The 13126-nt window shown below is 34.8% G+C and overlaps 2 protein-coding genes across 2 annotated transcripts in view; both read left to right on the forward strand.

The window, feature by feature from the left end:
* LOC144959276 (rho guanine nucleotide exchange factor 25-like) overlaps window positions 1–9940 on the forward strand; it is a 16483-nt gene extending 6543 nt beyond the window's left edge. The window contains exons 6-10 of the mRNA XM_078891819.1: window positions 1865–1957; window positions 3136–3264; window positions 7254–7412; window positions 8227–8404; window positions 9891–9940. Coding sequence (XP_078747945.1) covers window positions 1865–1957; window positions 3136–3264; window positions 7254–7412; window positions 8227–8404; window positions 9891–9940 — 609 coding nt within the window. The remainder of the gene's footprint in view (window positions 1–1864; window positions 1958–3135; window positions 3265–7253; window positions 7413–8226; window positions 8405–9890) is intronic.
* LOC144958745 (triple functional domain protein-like) overlaps window positions 1–12587 on the forward strand; it is a 250216-nt gene extending 237629 nt beyond the window's left edge. The window contains exons 48-54 of the mRNA XM_078890919.1: window positions 1865–1957; window positions 3136–3264; window positions 5563–5598; window positions 7254–7412; window positions 8227–8404; window positions 9891–9936; window positions 12161–12587. The gene's annotated coding sequence lies outside the window, so the exon portion shown is untranslated. The remainder of the gene's footprint in view (window positions 1–1864; window positions 1958–3135; window positions 3265–5562; window positions 5599–7253; window positions 7413–8226; window positions 8405–9890; window positions 9937–12160) is intronic.
* The last annotated feature ends 539 nt before the right edge of the window (window positions 12588–13126 follow it).

The raw sequence follows: 13126 nt of genomic DNA on the forward strand, positions 1-13126 counted from the left end.
GATTTTTCAATTTTTTTTTTTCAGACAGAGACAACACTGTTAACGGCCAGGTACTCATTTTACACCTGAGTATGGTGAGAGGATGCGAGACAAGGACTCAACTATGCACCGAGTGAGGCTCAAACCCAGGACCTTCCGATCCGAAAGCGAGTGTCATACCACTAGACCACATAGCCGCACAATTTAACTATTATGATTAAGACATAAGACTGAGGCAAAATGTCTGTTTTATATAATGTTTCTGCACAAAAAGGCTTTAGTAATGCATTAAGTAATGAATATGAAAGTCATACTCTGTACCCTCCAATCAAATGGAGCAATTGACTTTGTAGGCTACTGCACTTCAGAGCAAATTTAGAACGCTATAACCAAATCATTCTTACCCGCTGCAATTAGGAATGATCAAATGTCACTTATTTAGTTAAGTAGTTCAAAACGCTTCTTTATCTATTTTTAACATTATTATGTCTGACATCTGTAATTAATAAGGGAGAACGTAAATATAAGAGCGAGTGTAAGAATAAATGATCTGAATGTCTTCTAGGGCCTTAAATGCCATCTACTTTATGATACATTGTTATTGTTAAGTCGTATAATTACCTACCCTGCTAAATAACTTATCTTTTACCTTGAGCCATGTAAATTTTTTTTTAAAAGGATAGAGCGTTTATATAGTGCAAAATCCACTAAACGTGCTTAAGGCCCTTTACAAGGGGTCACTGACCAACAGCAACATATAACATATAGAATGAGACATAACGCCTGTAAGGCGATATTACATTTTTTTCCTGACGGAGACAACACTGTTAACAACTAGGTACTCATTTCACACCTGAGTATTGTGAGAGCATGTGAGTAAAGAGCCTTTTCCAACAACTCAACTATGTGCTGAGGGAGGCTCGAACTCAGGACATATGGATCCGAAAGCGAGTGTCATACCACTAGACCACATAGCCGCACAATGTAATTTCCTGTTTTGGATTGGTAAAGCTCATCTTAGTTTATCTTATTAAGTAATGCAAGCATTACCAGTCCTGCCAACTACCACAAAAAATTAGTTGTAATACAAATGTTTGCCGACTGCAATCCTTCCATAATTTTTGAAAATAATTTAAGTGTCTTTTTGTGTCTAAATTTTAAGAAAACAGCCTTTATATGGAGACCTTTTTTAAAACCATTTTTAAAAGTGAAAATGTGGTCAAAAGTAATGTTGTTTTTTTTTTTTTTTTTTTTGGGGGGGGGGGGGGGGGGGGGGTTCTTTTTGTGCTTGTTTTGTTTTAAAAATGGGTACTGTGGTCACATTGATCTAGACTACAGCAAATAATAACTCATCAAATGAGTAAATACATTTTATTTCTTTTGAAATTTGGATTGAAAAAAAATGTGGAGATATATTTTATTGTTGCTTGTAATTTCCAGTAATTTTTATATCAACTTAATGGACATGAAAGGTTAAATCTTTTAAAAGTGTAAGATACAATGGGGGATGAAGCGGCTGAACGGTTAAGGCATTTGCACTGTGACCCGGAAAGTACTGGGTTTGAACCGTGCTTCAGGCATTTTCAATTTTTTTCCTTGGGTAAGATTATTAACCCCAAATTTGCTCACTTTGGATAAAATGGGTGTGATTCCTGTTGACATCGGACGTTTGTTTGATGAAGTATCTATATATTCCTTCTCTGAATGCCTAAACGGTGATATCTCATGATGCCACTCATAACATATTATAAGATACCATAGGTCAAGAGTCATTGCAAACTTTGAGAAAAAAAAAAGAAAGAAGACTACATCAAATTATTTTTTTTTTTTATTACTGTTTTCATGATTTTTCATTTCATATATTTTGTGATTTTTTTTTTTACAGGAGGTACGTCAAAAATTAGGCCATCGACTCATGTTGCCAGATATGCTAATTAAGCCAGTACAGAGAATTGTACGGTATCAACTTTTGCTCAAGGTGAGTTTTTTTTTGTTTTTTGTTTTTTTGTGTGGATTTTTTGGTGATTTTTTGGTTTCATTGTTTGTGTGTGTGTGTGTGTGTGTGTTTTTTTTTTATGTACTCCATCTTCATTTGAGTTAAATTCCTGTCAGATGGATAAAGCCAATATACAAAATTATGTGTAACCTTAAACATTAATAGTCTTGATTGATACTGTGTATTGAGAACTACTCACCCAACTGGTGGTCCGAAAACAAGACAATGACAAAGAGCAAGAGTGATGACAACTTTAATTGTTCTATGATATAGCTGTTGCCTATTTCACATTCCGAACTCGCCTTTTGATAGTATGAGCTTGGCTAAGAAGCTCATAACATTGCCATCCGGAAGTATAACGGACCAACACACAAAACTGTGTGTATCCATGAATGTTTATAGTCTGGTTAATACAGTTCAGTGAGCATTACTCATAAACGCGGATGACAAAGGCCTGAGTGACGTCATCTTCGAACTATCTATTGACAATTTATTGATTTGTTCAGATTATCTCAACAAAATGAATTCATTGTTCCACCAAATGCTGACGTTGCAGTAATATGATCAACTTTTACTGTGTTTAGAGTTTTGCCATCAATGTGTGTATTATTTGAATGATTATCTTCTTTTATTTTTGTTATTTGAGCTTTTATGTAGCATGATATTATTATTATTATTATTATTATTATTATTATTATTATTATTATTATGATGATGATGATGATGATGATGATGATGATGATGATGATGATGATGATGATGATGATGATGATGATGATGATGATGATATATTGATGATGATGATGATGATGATGATGATGTATGATATGATATATGATATGATGATGATGATTGATGATTATTATTATTATTATTATTATTATTATTATTATTATTATTATTATTACTATTGTTATCATCTTTATTATTTATTATTATTATTATTATATTATTATTATTATTATTATTATTATTATTATTATTATTATTTATTATTATTATTATTATTATTATTATTATTATTATTATTATTATTATTATTATTATTATTATTATTATTATTATTATTATTATTATTGAGATAAATTGGAGAGAATGATATTTATAAAGATACCTCTACATTTTGTTTGATTTTAACTTTTCCATTCCACTTTGTCCAGGATATTCTCAAATATACAGAGAAAGCCGACGAAGACCCGACAGAGCTGAAAAAGGCCCTGCGTGTGATGAGAATAGTCCCTAAGGCTGCCAATGACATGATGCAAGTGGGAAGGTTGTCAGGGTTCAATGTGAGTAGTAGTAGTAGTAGTAGTAGTTGTAGTGGTAGTAGTAGTGGTAGTAGTAGTAGTAGTAGTAGTAGTAGTAGTAGTTTTAGTGGTAGTTGTAGTAGTGGTGGTGGTGGTGGTGGTAGTTGTGGTGGTGGTGGTGGTGGTGGTAGTGGTGGTAGTAGTAGTAGTAGTAGTAGTAGTAGTAGTAGTTGTGTTAGATGTAGTGGTAGTTGTAGTGGTAGTAGTAGTGGTGGTGGTGGTGGTTGTAGTAGTAGTAGTAGTAGTAGATGAAGTAGTGGTAGTAGTAGTAGTAGTAGTAGTAGTAGTAGTAGTAGTAGTAGTGTTAGATGTAGTGGTGGTTGTATTGGTAGTAGTAGTGGTGGTGGTGGTGGTGGTTGTAGTAATAGTAGTAGTAGTAGTAGTAGTAGTAGTAGTAGTAGTAGTAGTAGTAGTAGTAGTAGTAGTAGTAGTAGTAGTAGTAGTAGTAGTAGTAGTAGTAGTGTTAGATGTAGTGGTGGTTGTATTGGTAGTAGTAGCAGCAGTAGTAGTAGTGGTCGTAGTCGTAGTTGTTCTTATTGTTGTTGTTTGAGAGAGAGAGAGAGAGAGAGAGAGAGAGAGAGAGAGAGAGAGAGAGAGAGAGAGGGAGGGGAGAGAGAGAGAGAGAGAGAGAGAGAGAGAGAGAGAGAGAGAGAGGGAGAGAGAGAGATAGAGGTTAGAAGAATTATCTCACAGCAACTCTAGGATGGAACTGTTGCTTGTGGAGCAAGTGCGCCACCAACTAAGCCACAAGAATACCCCTTTGGGGAGGAAGATGACCACTGTGTATAAATATATATTGTATATTATAAAATGTCAGGGACAGGTGATCATTTTCAATCATAATATATCATCATTTTATACTGTACCCTCATTTACCTCGGCTTTTGAGAAAGAGGAGAAGAAACAATTTTGTCCTTGCTACTTGAGCTGAACAGAGGTCACTCCAGAACAAAGACCTTACTCATTTATAGAATAAGTATGGAATTTGAGAAAGCCTGTGACATTTATTTTTACCCTGTGATCTCAAAATCTCCTCTTGTCCACCGCTACCCTCTTTATCTAATCTACCCATGGTGGAGGTTGACTGAGTTCTTTACTCCTAATGGCATTATCTTGTTTGTCATTTATATAATGATGGACTTGTCCACATTTGCCCTTCAGCGGAGAGAAGTATGATTGTTCTTATTTAATTGTAACGTCATTGATTTTATAATGACTTAAATGGACCTCTCTCTCTCTCTCTCTCTCTCTCTCTCTCTCTCTCTCTCTCCTCTACTCCTCTCTCCTCCTCTCTTCTCTCTCTCTCTCTCTCTCTCTCTCCATCTATATTTATCTACCTATCTATCTATCTATCCATCCATCCATCCATCTCTGTCTTCATCCATCCATCTCTCACTCTCTCTCTCTCTCTCTCTCTCTCTCTCTCTCTCTCTCTTCTCTCTTCTCTCTCTATATATATTATATAATATTATATATATATATTATATATATATATATATATATATATATATAATATATATAAATATATATATATATATAATATATATATATATATTATAAATATAAAACAAAAACCATGAAATAATAGTGCTCAACTTTAGTATAAAAGGACTATTTATAAACATTTGAAATATAATTAAGATAGTTTGACTTCTACAACGTTGTTGTCGAGCGTTGCTCTCATCAGGAACTTCCTGATGAGAGCAACGCTCGACAACAACGTTGTAGAAGTCAAACTATCTTAATATATTTCAAATGTTTATATATATATATATATATATATATATATATATATATATATATATATAATATATATATATATATATAATATATATATATATATATAAAAATATATATATATATATATATATATATATATATTATTATATTATATATATATATATATCATCCATCCACCATCCATCTATATATATTTATCTATCACCCTACCCATCTCTAGCTCACACGCTTCATCTTCTACTGCCCCCCCCCCCCCCCCCCCCCCCCCCCCCCCCCCCCCCCTCCCCCCCCCCCCCCCCCCCCCCCCCCCCCTTATTCTATTCTTTCCTTCTTCATCACAACGGCCTTACAATTATCTTTCCCTGACGTCAATCTCCTAGTCCATCAATTCCACACAGCCAGCCCCACCCCGATCATTTCCAATGCCATTGTTTAATAATGATTCTTATCGCTTTGTCTTTCATACGTATATAAATATATAACTAACCCTCCTTCCCCCCCCCCCCCCCCCCTCCCTCTCTCTTTCTCTCATCCACACAGGGTCAGATCACAGCACAAGGCAAGCTATTACTCCAGGTAAGAATGCCGTCATGATAAGTATGAATAATAATATATATAAATGAAGAAATAAAAATATATTCAAAAATAGACAAAACAACAACAACAACGACAACAACAAATACTACTACTACTACTAATAATAATAATAATAATAATAATAATAATAATAATAATAATAATAATAATAATAATAATAATAATAATGAAGTTAATTAATTAAATTAAAAAAAAAACAAAAGCCAAAAAATTATTTTACAAAAAAAAAAAAAAGAAATTGAATAAAATAAATGGTTTTGAAAAAAGAAATATGAAGAATATAAGAAATGTTGAAAAAAAAAACCCAACAAACAAAACACCGAATAAATAAAGAGGCTCAAGTAAGAAAAAAGGAGAAAAAAAACAGTAAATGAAGAAAATATAAGGTAAAAGTAAACAGCATAGGAATGAAATAAAAGTTTTAAAAATAATTAATGAAGAAAAGTAGAAGGTGAAATAAAGAAAAAAGAAGGTGAGATAACCATCCATCATCATCTATGAAGTGCTGCAAATGAGTATTGGGAGAGAGGGGGGGGGGAAGGGGGGGGGGGTTCCAAAACAAACAGAGTTGAACCAGGATTGAATAAAGGACAATGATTGCAAAAATCTTTAGTGAAGCACTTAATAAAAACAAACTAAACTTCGGCTTTTATTTAGTGCAATATCCACTAAACGTGCTCAATGCGCATTACCTTATTCGATTCAGGTGTGATATTACTATAGGCAGTGACAGAACATTGTAAGGATTTCAATACCAAAAGGATGTCTAACAGGCAACTCTATTGTATGAAAGGAAAAATTTGTTCCATATTGCCTGCTTGGGAAGTAAATGAAGCGGTTTGAAGAGCCTATGAATATTTAGCAGTTTAAATCTTTGGAAATATGCTGTAGTGAACTGTTCACAATTTTCATTATTGTGGCTAAAATTTTTAAATAAGACTTCTCTCTGCCGCAAAGGCTGATTTGGGATTTGGGTGACACAGTTATGGGGCAGTGTGGCCTAGCATTATGATCTTTGATTCGTAACCAGAAAGTATTGAGTTCGAGCCCTTGCCACCCTGTATGGCCTTGAGCAAGTCATCTCACTCTTAGCTCTCTCTGCAGTGCTGCATTGCAGATAACACCTGGGTTATTCCAGTTTTCACTTGCAGAATTTTTTTTTTTTAAATTGAGCTTTATATAGCGCAATATCCACTAAATGTGCTCAAAAGCACTTAACAAGGGGTCCCTGGTCAACAGCAACATTTAACATGTAGGACGGGACATACCGCCTGTTAGGCGATATTACAATTTTTCGAACAAAGACACCGCTGTTAATGGCCAGGTACTCATTTTACACCCGAGTACGGTGAGAAAATGTGAGTAAAGAGCCCTTTCCAAGGATTCAACTATGCGTTGAGCATGAGGCTCGAACCCAGGACCATCCGATCCGAAAGCGAGTGTCATACCACTAGACCACATCGCCGCAGTAGATCATGAAGAAATTCCCCCTTGTGGATGAATAATATATATATATATATGTTACTTTATATATATATATTATTATGTTTATTGTATTATATGCAACCACGCATTTACATTGCATGTCTTACTTATGCAAAAATTGCACTTATTTTTTATCCCAACCCCCACAGGACACATTACTAGTGGCAGAAGTGACCTCTGCAGGGCAGCAGAAGTTCAAGGAGAGAAGAGTATTCTTGTTTGAACAGATCATCATCTTTAGTGAGATGATAGAACGGAAGAAAGGAAATTTTTCAAATGCAACCTACATATTTAAAAATAGCTTAAAGGTGAGGGCTGAAAGCTTCTTCTTCAAATAAGCCGACGGACTCAGTCAGACTGGGCATTACTGTTGATGTGCTTACCTAAACGAAAAGGAGGCCTCCATTATTGTCTGTCCTTCAAAGCCATTAGGCCTATGGAGCCAAAGTTTATCCCGAGTTTCTGAAGTGTGAAACGGACAATAGCAATTGCTTGCTACCCTTTGGATTGGACGTGGGTAGTCTATTGCAAAGTACTTTCCACCAGATTTAACAACCAGTTACCCAATCACTGCTGGGTGGACAGGGACAGGGGGGTCAGAAAATATATTTGACTTTAACCGGGATCGATCTCGGTCCCTTTGTGTGTCTGTGAAGCGATTGTCTACCAACTGAGATATTGGGGGAACCCCCCCCCCCCCCCCACCCCACACACACACACACTGATTGCCTGTAATGCATCTTCAAAGGGCTCCTCATAGTATCATTAAATGTCATTGCCTGGACATTCCTAAACGTCTGATGTCATCAGGAATCTTCCGATTGGAGTTTAAAATTTTGCCCAAGGCAAACAAAAAGTGCCTGAATCAGAGCTCAAATCCATGAACTTCCAGGTCTCAATGCAATGCCCTAACCTTTTTGGCCACCGCCATCCTCAATTATTTATTTATTTTAAATTTTTTTTCTTTTTTAGGTATTTTCCTTCAATTACTGTCATATTTATTTATTTATTTATTTATTTATTTATTTATTTATTTATTTATTTATTCATTTATTCATTTATTCATTTATTTATTTATTTATTTACTTACTATTTTGTGTTTGTGCATGTCCTGGGTGACAGGTAAACAAGATGTCTCTCAGTGACACTGTGGATGGAGAGCCGTTGAAATTCCAATTAACGGACAGGACTCCTGGCTCAGACGTCAAGCTGATCATCCAGGCCAATTCTGAAGAGAACAAAGTGTCTTGGATCAAGCAGATTAGGTCCATCCTGGATATGCAAGGGGATTTCCTCAGAGGTGAGTGTGGAATCTTTCAAGATGTGTAGATAGTCATCTTTATAAATCTTGGCGTATGCATGGGCCATCTGGATCTGACCTTCTCCATTAATTCTCTGGTGTTGACATGAATAAGGTTCAACAGTCATGACGTCACTTCCCTCGTAATGACACATAGTAACTTAGTAACTGGTTCTAAACTATCGGAACAACGGCGGACGCCCTTATGAAATACTTCTCCGACGAGCATAAAAATGTATCCAGAGGGGAAAAACATTATAAATCTGATCATGTTTTGACTTTTATACATTCTGATCACATGACATATGAACAAGTTCTATCCAACATGAAGAATAAAAAGTACCAATTTTCATTGTTTAGAACCAAGTTGCTGGTTGCTGGGCGGACGTGACATCAGACTATTGAATTATATTGCCAATCAAATAAATTTGTTCAGTAAAAGGGAAAATAAATATTAAATATAAATATCACAAAACTTTATTTCATCCCAAGGGGAATTTTTTCTTTCTATCGGGTCTCTCTCACAAACAAAAGAGATTTTTTTTTTTAAATTAAAAAAACAGGCATAAGTAACATTTCTTGCTTAAGGAAAAAAAAAAGAAAGAGATGCCATATGGCCAGCTGGGGGAATAAACGAAACATTGCGAAGTGCATTGCATGGTTAGTTAGTCTGTGGAAAAGTGCTATGTAAATGTTCATATTTATTGAAGTGCAATGCCTCATCCATCTCGCCTCATCTATCTTTAACTCAAATACTTGCAAAATGTAGAATTTGTTTCCCTCCCTAAATATTTCTTGCTTTAGCTCTATGAAACATTATTGTTTCTATTTAAAATTTGAATTTCTTTGAAAATTCTGGAAAAAGAAAAGTAGAGTAAATTCATATGGAACTGAATAGCTAGGATATTAAGAGTTGCTTTTGGTTTTTCTTTAATTTTTTTTTTTTTTTTGATTCATGGGGCTTTTTCTTTTTGTTTTCATTTGTTTATGCAATTTTTGTTATTATCTGTAATGTTTCTGTTGATGTTTGTTCTTCTGTTTCTCTGTGTGTTAGAAAACTACACTTTTGGAAAATTAAAATTGAAAAAAAATAAAATAATAGAACTTTTGAATAGCTCAATATCCACTAAACATGCTCAGAGCGCTTTACAAGAGGTCCCTGGCCAACAGCAACACTTAACATTTAGGATGGGACATGATGCCTGTTAGGTGATAGTACAATTTTTTCGGACAGAGACAATGCTGTTAACGGTCAAGTACTCATTTTACACCTGAGTATAGTGAGACAATGTGAGTAAAGAGCCTTTTCCAAGGACTCAACTATGCGCCGAGCATGGCTCGAACCCAGGACCTTCTGATCCGAAAGCGAGTGTCATACCACTAGGCCACATAGCCACACAAAATATTATCACTGACTCCATTTTTAAATCATACTTTCTAATTTTATATATTTATTAATTTTTATTTTTTTTTAACTTTCTTCCAGCCTTGCAGTCCCCCATAGCTTACCAAAAGGAGTTAACCAAAGAGTTGTGAGTGTTAACAAGATGCCTCCTGTCTTTTCCAACAACTCCTCTTTCTATAATATTTTTAAGCTCATTAACTTGTCTTATTATAATTGATAAGATAAGGGGAGTTTCAACACTTGCCGAAAGTGCTGCTACTAACCTGGGGAACTAAACTTGAAATCTTGAGAAAATGAAATTCAAGTCTTGTGGTGTTTTTTTAAATTTTTTTTTGGTCTACAGTCTTCTGTTTAAAGTTTTAAGAACTAAACAAGTGTGTATGAAAGGTGCCAGACAAAACAAGAAAGAAGAATACAAGAAAAGAAAAAAAAACCTTTAAAGGTAGCACGTCTGACCACCGGTAATCAGAAGGTCTGAGGGTCGATCTTTCTTACTTACTTATCCGAACCAGCGACTACCTGAGTTCTAGTCCTTCGGTCTTGTGCCATGACGTACTGAGGGTCGATCACCAGTCGAGGTAGACTGATTTTTTGGGATGTTTTTTTTTTTTTTGTTTCTTGTATTTTTCTTTCTTGCTTTTTCTGACACCTTTCATGTTGACACACTTGTTCAGATCTTTATCTTACATCAGGGTCTGCTCCCTAGTTTCTTAATTGATTAAAGTTATTCTGATCATATGTCAAGAACCCAAATTGGGCTGCCCAATTTTATGTGGATTATTTGGGGGGGGGGGGGGGGGGGAATCCCCACTCAAGCCATTCTATTAATTGGACGAAATTTGAGTCAAAATAATCATCCTCATTATCAAGCCTCCCTTTATAAAGTTACCATTTAAAAAAAAAAAATTCTTTTACAGGCCAAGTTGTTTTTGGGTAGGGGGAGAGGGGGGGGGGGGGATTTGTTTATTAAAAGATTCTATTTTGCTTCCTCTATAGAGTGATAACCCATCCATGTTGACTATTTGTGACCGATGTCTCAAAACAGTATTATGTCAGGGTGGACTGGTTACATTTTAAGCTGTTCTCTAGTTCATTCCGACATAATACGGAATTGACGCGTTGGGTCTCATTTTTATCTCTCAGGAACAAAAGATGGCACTCTGTGCATCACTCTCTCTCTCTCTCTCTCTCTCTCTCTCTCTCTCTCTCTCTCTCTCTCTCTCTCTCTCTCTCTCTCTCTCTCTCTCTCTCTCTCTCTCTCTCTCCATTGGATGATGTGCTTCAATGTTGATATAAATTCAAGTTTTCTACCATTGTCATCCCCTCATGGTTAGAGGGCCCTTTTGCTCTAAGCTTATTTGGTAAACAGAGATATTGCTGAGCAGTACTTGCACGGACTGGTCTGTCGACCTTTTTGAGTTGTAACATAGATAATAAATGAATAGATAGATAGATAGATAATATTGTGAAATAGACTGCCTGGTGGTTTGGATAAAGCTGATAGCTAATAGACTGATTGAAAGTTGGACTCAATGCACTGGGACTGATTTTTAAATATATATATATATATATATATATATATATATATATATATATATATATATATATATATATATATATATATATATATATATATATATATATATATATATATATTGTTATTTTTTTTATTTTATTTTATTTTTATTTTATTTATTTATTTATTTATTTTTTTTTTTTTGGGTTCTCTCAAGTCTTTAATGTTCATAAGCTTAGTCTCATACAGACTAATCACTTACAGACTTTTAAGACAGAGCAAATGCCGTCGTTACAAAATTGAGGAAACCCTACCATTGAAATAATAATAAAGGACATTTGTATAGCATTTGCATACCCCGATTCTCACTTCCAACTTAACTTTTCACAAAGAGAAAAGTAAATTCGTTGACGCCCATTAAAAAGAGAAAAAAAAAGAATGATTTAAAAGTGAAAAATGTAAGCTAATATTATTATGTATGAAAAAATAAAGCAAATTCTGAAAGTGGTGTTTGGTTATAAAAACTGTTCATTGTTATGTGTGTGTAATTACACGGTGCAGGGAAGATAAAACAGATAGAGAAATTTGAAGTTGATGATATAAAGAAAAGATATATTTTGATTCAGCCATGCACAAAGGCCTTATAATATATTATTTTGGATATTTGATAGCTTTTAATTTCATTTTTCATTTCTTTTTCTTTCTTTCCCAAAAAAAAGAAATCTTATTCTGAAGTGAACAGTTAAATATTTATAATTTTGAGTTGAGACATGTATATTTGGTTTGTTTATTTATTATTAATTTTTTTTCATTTTCTCTCTGTTTTGATTTTCAGTTGAAAGTGCTCCTCCCAAAAACAAAAATTCGCGAATTAATCCTGACAAACCAAATACTGCTCTTTCTCCTCCAGAGTTCCCACAATATGTCCCAGTTTTAGATTGATTTTTATAATATTATTTCATACTCTGTCCACTGTTGTAAATATCATCACCCCTCGTTCTTTAACTCGTTCAAATGGGGGGAAGAAGTTATCGGGAGAAAACTGTTTGAGAGCACTGATATTAAAGGGACATTTTAAAAAATATTGCTTGCATCATGTTCAATGTGTTTCATAGTGATATATTCAGAAACAAGCAAACAAGCGAATATTAAGATTCAAAGAAGTTGGGATATGAGTAACACTAAGGGTCTTTTGGGGGGGGGGGGGGGGGCTTGCCACTTCACAGCAGACTGAAAATATCAAGTTTCAAGTTATGAACAAATATAAATATAACAGCTTCAAGAAAAGACAAAGTGCTAAACGCTGACTAGTTTCAAACTCACAATGGTGGTCATTTTCACCCCTGATGAGTTTCAAACTCAAGTGTAATTTATTATTGAACTCTAGTCTATTTTTCCCCCAATGTGGAACATTTTTTGGTGTGGGGTGGTGGTATGGGGAAAGGGGGCGGCAGAGAGGAGGCAGGCGTTTGGTTTGGAAAGTAGAAAAATACCTTTTTGAAAGTGTTAAGAGCAAGGGGTTGATTCTGTATAATTTTATATGTAAAATGTGATCTCATTCTCATTCTTTCCTGCTGATCTATCATCTGTCCTCTGTTAGGCAGTGTGTTTTTCTTTTTTCTTATTAACACAAACCATAAGACAAACGATTGAGAGCATTCATCCATTAGAATTTGATTCATACCGATGGTGATGGTTATCCAAGCACCATCACCACCACCACAACCACCACCACCTCCACCATCATCATCATCACAACTACTGCTCCTGATTTTTTCTATGCAACTCAAGATTATCCTCA

Source organism: Berghia stephanieae, chromosome 13 (genome assembly GCF_034508935.2).
Source record: "Berghia stephanieae isolate SIO BIC M18660-M18661 chromosome 13, UCSD_Bste_1.3, whole genome shotgun sequence".
Classification (NCBI taxonomy): Eukaryota; Metazoa; Mollusca; class Gastropoda; order Nudibranchia; family Aeolidiidae; genus Berghia; species Berghia stephanieae.